This window comes from Gekko japonicus, unplaced genomic scaffold (assembly GCF_001447785.1).
Source record: "Gekko japonicus isolate JY-2015 unplaced genomic scaffold, Gekko_japonicus_V1.1 scaffold462, whole genome shotgun sequence".
NCBI lineage: Eukaryota > Metazoa > Chordata > Lepidosauria > Squamata > Gekkonidae > Gekko > Gekko japonicus.
The window spans coordinates 850,603-864,266 of NW_015175369.1; the positions used below are offsets into that span (position 1 = coordinate 850,603).

Genomic DNA, 13,664 nt, shown 5'->3' on the forward strand with positions numbered 1-13,664 from the left:
CAAGCACTAACCAGGACCGACCCAGCTTAGTTTCCGAGATCGGATGAGATTGGGCCAGCCTGGGCCATCCAGGTCAGAGCATCAAAGTAATGGGGCTACACTATAAAGAAATGGTTCAGGAAGGCACTTGTATAACAGGAACAGGACTGTGGACAATACCACTGTGTATAGTCTGTATTACGTGTTTTCTGTATGTATCATCCTGCTTTCACTACAGTGGGGAATTTCACATTACCCAGTTTCACCCGGTTTCAAGCTGGTAATGATCCGTTTTGAAGTGAACCGATAAAGGGCTGCCATTTCACACAGGGCTTTCCCATACCGGAAATGAGCCGGATCAGAAGCGGTTTGCCATTTCAGACTGCACCGCTTTTTCCCTGCCATTTTTCGCCCATGCGGGCGATCTCCGGCTTTTTTTTTCTCCTTGGAATGTTCGCTTTATAGCGCTATAGCACTATAACAAAAATAAAGCTGCATTCCAATGCGGTTGATATAATGCCATTCCGTTATAGCGCTATAGCACTATAATGCTATAAAGCGAACATTCCAAGGAGAAAAAAAAAGCCGGAGATAGCCCGCGTGGGCGAAAAACGGTGGGAAAAAGCGCATCAGGACCGGGAGAGGGAAGTGAAGACTACTAGGAAGCGGTTGACAGGTAAAACGCTTCAGTCCCGTTTCCTAAACGGGACAGAAGCATTTGTGTATGAAATGGCAAATATATTCCGGAAGGGAACCAGTTCTCAAACGGGTTCTGTCTGAAATGACAGACCAGAAACCGTTTGGGAACCGTTCCTCTTCCAGAATATATTGTCTGTCTGAAATTCCCCATTGTCTTCTAAATACGTAATACCATTTCCTGCACTATTTATTTAAAACATTTATATGCCACCTTTCCACCCAAACAGAGTCCCTAAGGACTGACATCTCGTTGTATTGACTGCATCGATTTACACTGTGTGATCTGCCTTGAGTCTCAGTGAGAAAGGTGGACTACAAATAACGTTAAGTAAGTTCAGGGGGAAAAGTGTACTTCCTTTTTGTAGCCCGCCCGCCCACACACTCGGCATTGGTAATCTGCAGGACTTGTGGTGCTCTTCTAAGCAGAGGGGCCACCCTTCTAAGTCCACTGAACTGTTATTGTTTGCAATTGTACGCAGAGAGACTCCTGTCCAAAATCACTGAGATCAATGGGTTAGGCATCAGTAACTCTGGTTACGAGACCTAAGCAAGACTCACCCACAATAACAGACTACGTAACAGCCACAGGGACTCTGGTACCAAGGCCTGCAGCAAACCAAGGTGCCAGCTTTGCTCTCATATAGATCCTAGCAACACTCTGCATATCACACCTAATCCAATCACACCTTCTATTGTCATTTGCCTGCTAATGTCATTTGGCATCTGAAATCACTCCACTTTTCAATATATAGGACAGATGGACTCACATTCTAGCTGTATCTGAAGGAGTGAGCTGTGACTCGTGAAAGCTTATATCCTACCACAAATTTTGTTAGTCTTTCAGGTGCTCCTGGACACTTTTCTACTGCTAAGCAAGGCTGTTAACGATAGGTCATTTTGGAGGGCATTAGCTCTTAGGGTCGCCATAAGTCAGAAGCGACTGGAGGGCACTTAACATATGCACAACGCAGAACTCCGAACAGGATTGCACTGCTAACTCGCTTCCAATTTACAGTGTTTTCCCACCCTGAAAACCATTCCTTGTCGGCAACAAACCAGCTGTTTAGTTAGAAGCCACACAAAATCAGTAGAGGTATGTGACTCCTTGGTAGCACCACGTAAACAAGAATTCCAGTCCAGGAATTAACTATTAACTTTCACCAAACCAATCGTGAATACACAAGCGTGAGAATCATGTCAGAGCAACTGCCGACAGGGTTAGTGTGGTGCGGTTAGAAGACACGAGATGCAAGAAGAGTCAAGCAGATAGAAAAATCTGTGCCTGGTTGGTGCACGGATTGGGAACCTTTGTGAAAATACCGAGCACGGATTAACAAACTGTCAAAGACATGAGTTAAGTAACATACAGCCCATTTGTTGTGCTGCTGTACCTGCAGAAGGAGTCGCTCTTATAACTTCTACGCCAGCAGGAAGATCCATTGGGTGACTGTACACGAGGCAAGAGCTCAGAATAAGTTTACTGGCCGTCTGAAGATTCGCAACGGATGAGGAACGTGGCATGGGGGTGGCACCTGGGGACGTGTCCGGGGAGGAGTCCACAGTCTTTTGGCCAGGGACAGTCAGCTGGTTTTCAGACGAACTACCTTCAGTAGATTTTGCTTTTAAAGAAGCATGATACATAGTCAGCAGCATCATAAATAATCATGGCAGATTAAAAAAAAATACACAGGCCAAAAACCCTTTAAGATAACAAAACACAGGCTGGGGGGGGGGGATCTCCTAAACTCTTAGAATCGAGCAAATCTCTTTTGCTGGTATATTTTACTCAATGGACATTAAGGCTAGGGTTGCCGGGTCCCCTCATCATAAGAACATAAGAGACGCCAATGTTGGATCAGGCCAAAGGCCCATCTAGTCCAACACTCTGTATCACACAGTGGCCAGAAACACCAGGTGCCCTCAGGAGGTCCACCAGTGGGGCCAGGACATTAGAAGCCCTCCCACTGTTGCCCCCCCCAAGCATTATCGTGGTGGGGGGATTTGGGGGGCATTCCAGGGGGGTGGGCGGGACATGGCACGCGACATCTCTGACGCAACGATGTCACCCGGAAGTGGCTTCATCGCATCAGTGATGTTGCGCGTGGTGCTCTGGTTTCGGGACAAAACTCTATGGGCTTTTTGCCTTCAAAACCATAGAGTTTGTGACCCCAAGATTTGAAGATTTGTTTGGAGAGCGCACTAAAGGACACTATTAACAAATACTAAAAATTTTGTTTTTTACAGGTTAAGATGAAAGACGATCAATCAAACACAGAAGAAGCTGAAGAACCTATTGTTACTAATAAAAGATTAATTCACTAACTAAGATACCACTCACCACTTTTCTTAATCCCGCTATATACCCTCCCTTTTTTCTGAAAAATTTAAAGCAATAAAATTCTCTCCTCTTTAGGAGAGTTAACAACAACAAAAAAAAACAAAAAAAACCCCATAGAGTTTGCCCAAAAACCAGAGTGACACCACGCAATGTCCCTGTTTTTTTTTTTGGGGGGGTTTCCCCCCGATCTGACCAGCGTAGTGGATCAAAACCCTCACAGTGAGGGAACCCCCGCTGGGACCTGGGGGTATGTAACCCTCATTAAGGCTAGGTTCAGATGTAACACCAAACCACACTTTAATGCGACACGGATGAGCCCAGAAGGATCTAAAGCAGGGAGCCTCAGTGTGGTGCCTGTGGGTGCTATGGCAACCACCAATACCTTTTCTGGCACCCACCAAGTGTTTCTAGAAAGTTGGCAGGGTCAGGTGCAGCTTTTGCCCGGCAGAGCTTCTGATGGGCCACTGGAGATGTGTCAGGCTGTGCAGATTTTTAAAAATGTCGCTTTGGCAGCAGCTGCCACCACACCACAGAGATCTTCACTGTGTGACTGAGGGCAAACTGCAGCAGCCCCTGTATGGCTGGCTCCACTTCCCGCAGAAGCCATTTTGTGGCAGCCATTTTGTGGCTGCACCCACCACCTTGCGTCTGAATTACAATGTGGCCCGCAGGCTCCAAAAGGTGGGGGATCCCTGATCTAAAGGCTCGCTTAGGCGATCCACTTTCCCGTATGCACACTGAGCTACTTGCTCACCTCTGAGGCAAACTCTGGCTCGTCTCTCTCGACATCCAAACCAGCAAACCGTGGTTTCAAGGACAGAACCACGTTTCTGGAACAAGCGTGGCAAATTTAGGGGAATCCCAGGGGAGCAGAGGATATGTCCCTTTGGGTGTCGAACCTATTACACACTTTCTGTTTTCCTGTATGATGTATGATGAGCAAAGAGCTAATATGTTAGCTCGGCTTACGGCTACCTTTCCAGCCCACTATGAGGATTGTCATCTGTTAAAACTCCTTTTGGGATCTGATGAGAGGACTACAGAAACGGGCAAAATTAAATGTATTTCATTGGCACCGAAACATGACCAAGTCCCAAAACCATCCTGACTGACTGGGTTCTGAGGTAAAAAGTAAAGGTAAAGGTTCCCTTGCTCGAAAGCCAGTCGAATCCGACTCTAGGGTTGCGGTGCTCATCTCCGTTTCAAAGCCGAAGAGCCAGCGCTGTCCGAAGACGTTTCCGTGGTCATGTGGCCGGCATGACTAAACACCAAGGTGCACGGAACGCTGTTACCTTCCCACCGAAGTGGTCCCTATTTATCTACTTGCAATTTCTTGCTTTCGAACTGCTAGGTTGGCAGGAGCTGGAACTAGAGACAGGAGCTCACCCTGTTTTGTGGCACCCGGGTCTTGAACCGCTGAACTACTGACCTTCCACAGCCTGCAGTTCAGCGTCTTAACCACTTGAGCCACCGCAGCTCCCCGGGTTCTGAGGACTTTGATCTAATTCTTATAGCAGGCTTCCTGATATTTTAGCTAACTTTTGAATTGTGCTAGTTTCATCCTTTTGTTATGTGACTGACAAGCCTTGGGTTGCTATCCTGCGCACAGTTGGCCTTGTTAAATCCCTCTGCAGACAATGGCCAGAATCCTACACAGAGTTGCACCTGGTGATTTCAGGGGGCTTAAGCAGGCTGAGCTCTGTGTTGGACTGTGGCTGGTATTTAAGCAATTTACCCATGCATCATCAACACAGCGCCTGCCGCTGACCTTGAAAACACAGCCGTGTTTTGGCACACAGTATTCCACAATCCCTGGGCCCCAGTCCAGTGCTTACAAATCTTACCCAGGCTGAACTTTAATACCTCTAGATTGACTGACCTCTAGTCTGGGAGATCAGACACATAAACAAAGCTCAATTGCATGCCAATGTTGCATCACTGATGGATTTCTCAGAGTATGCAGCCGGGTTCTGTGGGTGGCTAAAAGCAGGGCTCAGCACTGGAGGCCCTTCTTAGAAACAAGCCTTCACTTATATCAGGGGAGCTTAATTCTGAATAATAGGCTGAGTCCCATGAGCTTCTCTGCTTACAAAAGCGGGAGAAGAGGCCCCATCACCAAAAAGGGACCATGAGACCTACATGGAAGCTGTAGCAAAGAAGAGTATCGGGCAAGACTGAGGGGAGATTTTTACCCAGGATCACAGGGAGAGTCACTCCTGATTGTCCCACCAATCAAAGAAGTGTGTTTGGTAGGTACACGAGACAGGGTCTTTTCAGTGGCAGCCCCACGATTCTGCAACAACCTCCACAGGGAGATGCGCCTGGCCCCCTCAGGAGTCAGTGAGGAGATGGATTTATTTAGGAATGTATTTGATTAAGTGACTAGTGGTGCTAAATTGTGATTTTAAGTTCGGGTGCGTGTGTGTTATTTATTTGTTTAAATGTTTAGGACACCCTTCCCTGCAAGCGGGGCTCAGGGCAGCTTACAACAGAAAGGAACGTACAATAAATAACCAGAAGTTAAAATCCTACAATAAAATACATAGTGCATACATCAGCAGTAATTCAATCCATTCCAAGATGGTGAGAAAATTTCATATTTCACAAGCCTCCGGGGATTAGGATTGGGGGGGGCTTGCGGAGAATGGAGGGTATGACAATGCCCAGGGCTTTTTTTGTAGAAGAAGCCCAGCAGGAACTCATTAGCATAATAGGCCACACCCAACAGCCGAAAATCATTAGCATGTTAGGCCACACCCCTGACAGCATGGCTCATTAGCCTATTAGGCCACACCCCCGTGTTACCAGAAGTGTGGTCATCCAGCCACACCCACCTTTTGCTTCTTATTCTGTTTACCTTGCTTGTGGTCAAAACCCAGGGCCTTTTTTTGTAGCAGGGACTCCTTTGCATGTTAGGCCACACACCCCTACTGTAGCCAATCCTAATGAGTTTCTGCTGTTGGGTGTGGCCTATTATGCTAATGAGTTCCTGCTGGGTGTGGCCAACTCAGAAGCCAGCCGGAACTCCGTTCCTGTGTGTTCCTGCCCAAAAATAGCCCTGAGAATGCCAGTCTACACACTGCCCCCTCACTGTCCTCAACTGAATGCCTGGCGGAACATCTCTGCCTTACATGCCCTGCGGAAAAGTAACAAATCCCACAGGGCACGGATGTTCTCCATCAGAGAGTTCCACCAGGTAGGGGCCAGGGCCGAAAAAGCCCTGGCCCAGGTAGAGGACAGTCGGATCTCTCTTGGGCTGGGGACCACCGGGAGGTTTTTACTTCCCAAGCATAATGTGTGTTTAATACATATGTATTTAAGACGCTGAACTGCAGGCTGTGGAAGGTCGGTAGTTCAGCAGTTCGAGACCCGGGTGTGCCGCAAGACGGAGTGAGCTCCCGTCTCTAGTTCCAGCTCCTGCCAACCTAGCAGTTCGAAAGCAAGAAATTGCAAGTAGATAAATAGGTACCACTGCGGTGGGAAGGTAACAGCGTTCCGTGCACCTTGGTGTTTAGTCATGCCGGCCACATGACCACGGAAACGTCTTCGGACAGCGCTGGCTCTTCGGCTTTGAAACGGAGATGAGCACTGCAACCCTAGAGTCAGATTCGACTGGCTTTCGAGCAAGGGAACCTTTACAACCAAATATATATATACATAGTATGTATGTAAAATATGTATTTTACCTATATTGTAAGGGAGAAAGGCAGATAATGAATGTTTTAAATAAATCAACAGAATAAATAAATAAAAGCTGGTAGGATTCAACCTACAATGTTTAGGATCAGTTACAAAATAGACCCGGAAAGGAGATGCTACAGCCATGGTTTCTGTTTGCATGAGAACCAGTTTCCGAAACACTGAACCAAGCATCAGTTTTAACCCCCATTTTACAACCAAACTGCTACAGAAATAATCATGTTAGAATCCCAAGGGATGTCTGAAGCCACAACCCTTTGGAAGAAGAAAACACTTAGGGTTACAGTAAAAAGTCGTGTTTTACTAGGAAATTTCGACTCACCTACAAAAGCTTGCACAGATCTCAGGTGAAGGTGCCACATATGAAGGACTGAGCAGCCGCTGCTGTCTTTTTCGATGACTACTAGATAGAACTTCTCGGAGAAGGGTGGTGGGCGATAACCTTTAAAAAAAACACGCAAATATTATATGAAACTGACATTTGAATAACAACCAGATTTTAAGGAGGTCATTTTAGAAACCTCCTCACACAAAGGGCCACGCCAAAGATCCTTTCTTTAAAAGAAGAAAAATGTGCATGTAACAATTCATGTTAACATTTTATAACCTGAAAGTAATTTAAAAAGCGTTCATGGCACAACTGCATCAACAAGAAATGAACAGTTGTAGAACGCTTAATCTATCGGTCATTTATGGAAGACAGGCCATGGCTCAGAGCACCTGCTTTACATGCAGAAGGTTCCCAGGTACCATCCCCAACATCTCCAGTTGAAAGGACCAGGTAGTAAGGGATGTGAAAGACCTCGGCCTGAGACCCTGGAGGGCAGCAGCCAGCCAGAGTAGGCAATACTGACCAGGACAGACCAATGGCCTGATTCAGAAGAAGGCAGGTTCATATGCTCAGCACATAAAGATACAGCGGTTTGGATCCACTGGAACATTTCTGTGGCCAGGAGAGGGGTTCCGCCCCCAAAGCACAACTTTCTCCCTTGGAAGGAAGTATTCCCACCAGTGCAACACAGCTGGGGGGGGGGACAAGAAAGTCCTGCCCCACTGGCAGAAACACTTCCTTTCACGGAAATGCTCTGGTGGCTTCAAGGCATCTGCATGGGGGGGGGGGGGGGGGGTAGGGGGCAACGTTAGGCTTTTCTGCACCAGGATTTTATTCCAACTTGGACTGTTAACACCAGTTTCCCCTCCCCACCTTATACAGTATAAGTTGCCAGTTAGACATTTCTCTTCCTTTGGGGTGGAGCTGGTGGGGTGGGGGGTTTTCTGTGTTTTTTCAGACTACCACAAAAGTGGTCTGAAATAATATGGGGAAAACTAAAAGAGAAACTGGGAGAGCAACAACCAACCATTACTGAGTGCCAAGGAAGGGAAAAATTGGTGCAATTAGAAGAAGAAGAGATTGGATTTATACCCCGCCCTTCACTTGGAGTCTCAGAGCGGCTTACAAACTCCTTTCCCTTCCCCTCCCCACAACAGACACCCTGTGAGGTGGGTGGGGCTGAGAGAACTCTGACACAAACTGCTCTTTCTCAAGGACAGCTGTGCCAGAGCTTGTGACTGACCCAAGGTCACATCAGCAGGCGCAAGTGGAGGAGTGGGGAATCAAACCCGGTTCTCCCAGATTAGAGTTCGCACACTTAACCACTACACCAAACTGGCTCTCTTAGGAAACCAAACTGGAGCAAAAACCTGGTGTGGAAAAGCCAACTAGTTTTCAGTTACTCCACTATACCTTTAGATGGCTGGAAAAATATCTCTGTTTCTTTTATCTCGATATCTTCCTTATGTGGCTTGTATCCCAAAATGAAATCCTCTTGGAAGACATGAAGTAACTGTGTGTTTGACCCGCACTGGAAAATGCCAAAAGACAGAAAATTAACAACCTTACCCAGTTAAGGAATGAAACGATGCTAATTGTTCAGCATATAGCATATTCTCCCCCCCCCCATTTTATTTTTTTTGCTTCAAGGAAGCTACAAGTTATTACATTTAAAAAGAGAGAGACAGACAACTAAAAATGTATTAGCCTGCTATGCTGGTACTACGATCCTTAAAAAATTCCAAAACAACCTTGAATAGTATAATTGTTTATTGTAAACATGGAGTTCCTAGATAAAGCACAAAATAAAGCATCTTTTTAAAAAACAAATTTAGTGTTCATTAGTAAAAGTTTATTATGATTCCCATTGCCAAGGCATTTCTTGTGGAAATACTCTCTCTTCTCTCTTAAAAAGAAAACAGGCACTATTAGTGTTGCCAGGACCGACCTTTCTGCCAGTGGGGGGAATCGAGAACCCCCACCTGGACCAGGGCTGTTGGCAACCCTGAGCACAATCCAGCAATGGCTAGACGGACCTGATGAAGGGCTAGACCAGAAGAGATTCTGGGAGTTCCGTAACAAGGATTTTTTAAACTCAATGATCGGGCGCAGGAAGACCCAATCTGGATCAGGACAAGAGGGTGATGGTGGTGAAGCCTCTTTTGACCTAAAATAGCCCTGGGGAGTAAATCTTTGCCCCTAGGGGGTAATAACATTGCCAGGCCTCTGCTTTCAATTCCTGGAACAATTTAGGGGCAGGGCATGGGGAGGGGAATTGTTGATCAGTGTTGTGGCTTCACGTGTGGGTGAGGACATGACACTTTAGAAATTTCCCAGAGCTCAATGGTAAAATCACATAATTTGTGGAGCTTCCTAGAGTACTGCGACATCACTTCCTGGTGAAGTGGGAAGTGATGCCATGGCGCCAATGGCCCCTTTCTGAGATCCCACACTTGGATATTTGGTTGGCCCACAGTTAATTGGCACCTCTTGGTGGCTGTCCCTGAAAATCACAGTTAAAACCCCAGTGATAACCGTCACCCGATGATACCCTTACATCACAAGACCTAAGAACTACCTTGACTATTATACCTGCATTTTAAAAAATTGTACCTTTACTGACTTGTTTTGCTTATTAGCTGTTATTGGATTTTAGATGTTTCACCATTTCTCAATAGCCAAGAGCATTCATTGAAAAAAAATGGCGGCACGGAACTTTGCTAAATAAGCAAGCAGCAGATACCACTTAAATGATTCCCTATAACAACTACCCACCATTTACCTGGTCAGTTATGATATCTAATTCGATAATGCACCCTGGTCGAGCTGTTGATTGCTGACTCACAATGTTAAACACCTCGCCGATTAATTTCTAAAGCAAAAACAAGGAAGAAGTCAGCAGAACATGGGTTATTGGCACAGGAAAGCGACTTGTTCCCCGTCAGTTACTGCCACGGCCTTCCAGTTCTTTGCACTCCCATGAAATAACAAAAGCACATGATTAGAAATTAAATGACGCAACTGCTTGTGAGCCTCCTTACACTGCTTGCAAATTTGATCTTAACAGATTCTTCTCGGCTGTAACGTCTCTCCTCCCATGAGATCCATCTCCTAAGGAGTTCAATCTGATCTCCGCAGAATGTTACCTATTGGCAAAACGCTGGCCCTGTGCCAAGTTCTTTTCATTTGACAATAAAATCGATGTTGTAGCCAGACAAACGACAGAACAGTTTTTGACTGAGGAGCCAGGATTGCTGCTCATGTTGAGAGATAACAAACATGGACATTGTTTTTATTGGAAGAAGAAAGGATTGCAAGCCACATAAGAAACAGCAAACACCGTTGATTGTTGATAGGTCAAGACGGGTAGCTGTTGTTAGGCTGGTAAAAGAGGAGAGCGCAAAAGTGGGCTTGAAGCTCAACATCAAAAAACTAAGATTATGGCATCCAGCCCCACCACTCCTTGGCAAATAGAAGGGGAAGTCGTGGAAGTAGTGACAGACTTCATGTTCCTGGGATCCCAGATCACCGCAGACTGTGACAAAAGCCATGAAATTAAAAGACGCCTGCTCCTTGGGAGGAAAGCGATGGCGAACCTAAACAGCATGATAAAAAGCAGAGACATCACCCTGCCAAAAAAAGTCTGCATGGTCAAAGCAATGGTATTCCCAGTAGTCACGTATGGCTACGAGAGTTGGACTATAAGGAAGGCCGAGCGCCGAAGAATAGATTCTTTTGAACTATGGTGCTGGAGAAGACTCTTGAGAGACCCTTGGACTGCAAGAAGATCAAATCAGTCAATCCTAAAAGAAATCAACCCTGGAAGGCCAGATAATGAAACTGAAGCTCAAATACTTTGGCCACCAAATGAGAAGGGAGCCCTCACTGGAGAAGACCCTGACGCTGGGAAAGACTGAAGGTCAAAGAAGGGGACGGCAAAGGATGAGATGGTTGGACAGTGTCATAGATGCAACGAACATGAAGTTGAGCAAACTTCAGAGGACGGCGGAAGACAGGAAGGCCTGGCGAAATCTTGTCCATGGGGTCGCGAAGAGTCGGACTCGACTGTGCGACTGAACAACAACAACAAAAGCAGCAGAAAAGAGCAGGAGTCTTAAAGACTAACAACATTCGTGGCAGGGTAGGAGCTTTGGTGAGTCACTAGTCACTCCTTCAGAAACAGCCAGAATTCTAGCTGTGTCTGAAGAAGTGAGCGGTGACTCACGAAAGCTCCTACCCTGCCACCAATTTTGTTAGTCTTGAAGGTGCTCTTGGACTCTTGCTCTTTTCTCCCGTTGACTGTTGGGAGAGGAGAGGAGGGTTTATAGGGAATGACTGCAACAAAACTCCAACGTAGTTGCCAGCTGAGTGACCCAGCTGAGCTCTGAGCAGGAGCAGGAGACAGAGGGGTGAATGGTTTTTTACTTGCTTTCAGCTGAGAGGATTCAGCTGAGGATATTGGTGGGAGAACTGGTCTGGGAGTGTGGGGAAGCACTTGGAGTTGTTGCAGATTCCTGGCTGATTGAGAGAGGGAGAGGAAAGGGCATTGTTTGACTGTGATTGACTGCAATCGAGTATTTAAGAAAGCACCTTGACAGAGGCACGAGCCTCTGGCACGAGCCAAAGGGCGACCTAAAGGGCTCTTTGTCCAGGGACTCTTGGACTAGGGGCTCTGTGAGACGCCCAAGAAGAGGCAGAAAGTGGAAACCCTAGGCTCTTTGTTTTCCCCATAAAGTAATTTGACTTTGACAAGAAAAAACACATAAATACAAAGGGATTTAAAAGGGGGCTTACATTTACTTATTTTAAAAGAATTATGAAGCCAGAATGCCAGCAGGGGGTTGGGGGCTATCCAGTGTTTTGCACGGAGTGTCACATGTATGACTATCTGCCCACTGGACAGAAGTCTTGGGTGTGTCCTCGGTGCAAGGAGCTCCTGGTTCTCAGGGAACGTGTGTGCTCCCTTGAGGCCAAGGTGGCTGACCTGGAGAAGCAGAGACAGTCAGCTAGGCACACAGAAAAGACTCTCGGGGACTTGTTAGCTACGTCCCACTCTGGATCTGGCAGCCCCGCTGCTGTCAGGGAGCATGAGGGTCTAGGGGAAACAGGGCACCGTGCTGAGGATAAGGGGAATGTGCCCTCAGAAGGGACCTCTTCCCCAGCTGGTGAGCGGGTATCCTTTTGCACCAAGGAACCATCCCTGGGCAGGGTGGGAGGGGGGCTCTTGGTAGTGGGTGATTCGATCCTTAGGCAGGTAGACAGCTGGGTGGCGAACCCGCGTACTGACCGTATGGTGACTTGCCTGCCTGGTGCGAAGGTAGCGGACATTACGCGTGTTTTAGATAGGCTGGTAGATAGTGCTGGGGAGGAGCCAGTGGTCGTGGTGCATGTCGGCACCAACGATGTGGGGAAATGCAGTCGTGAGGTCCTGGAGGAGAAATTTAGGCTGCTGGGCAGGAAACTCAAGGCCAGGACCTCCAAGGTAGCCTTCTCAGAAGTGCTACCTGTTCCACGCGCAGGGCCGGAGAGACAGGCACAGATCAGGAGTCTCAATGCGTGGATGAGACGATGGTGTAGAGGGGAAGGGTTCAGGTTTGTTAGGCACTGGGATTCTTTTTGGAACAAGAGGGAGCTGTACAGGCGAGACGGTCTCCACTTGTCCCGAGAAGGAACCAGGCTGCTGGCACTTAAAATCAAAAAGGTGGCAGAGCAGCTTTTAAACTGAATATTGGGGGAAAGCCGACAGGAGATGAAAAGTCTCTGGTTCGGGTTGGCTCATCTCAGAGAGATGAGGGGGTACCTGTTGCTTTTCTACAGGGAGGTGGATTGAAATTGTCCACTGAGACCATGGCTAGTGACATGGACTGCCTGACAAGGTCTCGAGATTGCAAGAGGAAGGTGGCAGGCTTAACCAGTATGGGAAATTACAGCTGTTTCTATACAAATGCTCGAAGTGTCCGAGGTAAAATCGGGGAGTTGGAGTGCTTGGTGTCAGAGGGAAAAATAGACATTGTGGGTATTTCAGAAACTTGGTGGGATGAGGAAAATCAGTGGGATACGGTGATTCCCGGTTATATATTATATCGGAAGGATAGGGGGGGAAGGGTTGGAGGTGGGGTGGCTCTGTATGTCAGAGAGGGTATAAAGTCCAGAAAGATCGAGAGGCTAAGAGAATTGGATTCGCTTCTTGAAGTTCTGTGGGTTGAAATAGGGGGGCCAAAAGGAAACTTAACACTGGGAGTTTGTTATCGCCCACCGGATCAAAAGATAGAGGAGGATTATAAAATGATGAATGAATTAAAGATAGCAGCTAGACAAAAACACTGTGTCGTAATAGGTGATTTTAACTACCCACACATTGATTGGGTCAATATGTGTTCTAGTCGAGAGAAAGAGATTGAGTTTCTAGACACTCTAAATGACTGTGCTATGGAGCAGATGGTCATGGAACCTACCAGGGGAGAGGCGATCCTTGATTTGGTCCTAAGTAACACTCAAGACCTGGTGAGAGATGTAAAAGTGATTGCACCGCTTGGGAACAGTGATCATAATGTTGTTGAGTTCAACATTTGTACAAATAGGGAATTGGCCAAAAAGACTCACACAACCACTTTTAAC

At 46.8% G+C, this 13,664-nt stretch overlaps 1 protein-coding gene across 3 annotated transcripts in view; it reads right to left on the reverse strand.

Moving 5' to 3' along the window:
* The window catches only part of DMXL2 (Dmx like 2), a 107,144-nt gene that overhangs the window by 60,889 nt on the left and 32,591 nt on the right, over window positions 1-13,664 (reverse strand). For 2 of the 3 annotated variants that reach the window (XM_015425486.1, XM_015425485.1), the window contains exons 11-14: window positions 9,829-9,918; window positions 8,460-8,577; window positions 7,038-7,157; window positions 2,070-2,297 (exon numbers count right to left, since the gene is read on the reverse strand). In XM_015425486.1, coding sequence (XP_015280972.1) covers window positions 2,070-2,297; window positions 7,038-7,157; window positions 8,460-8,577; window positions 9,829-9,918 — 556 coding nt within the window. The remainder of the gene's footprint in view (window positions 1-2,069; window positions 2,298-7,037; window positions 7,158-8,459; window positions 8,578-9,828; window positions 9,919-13,664) is intronic. The other variant, XM_015425487.1, reaches the window with a different exon arrangement.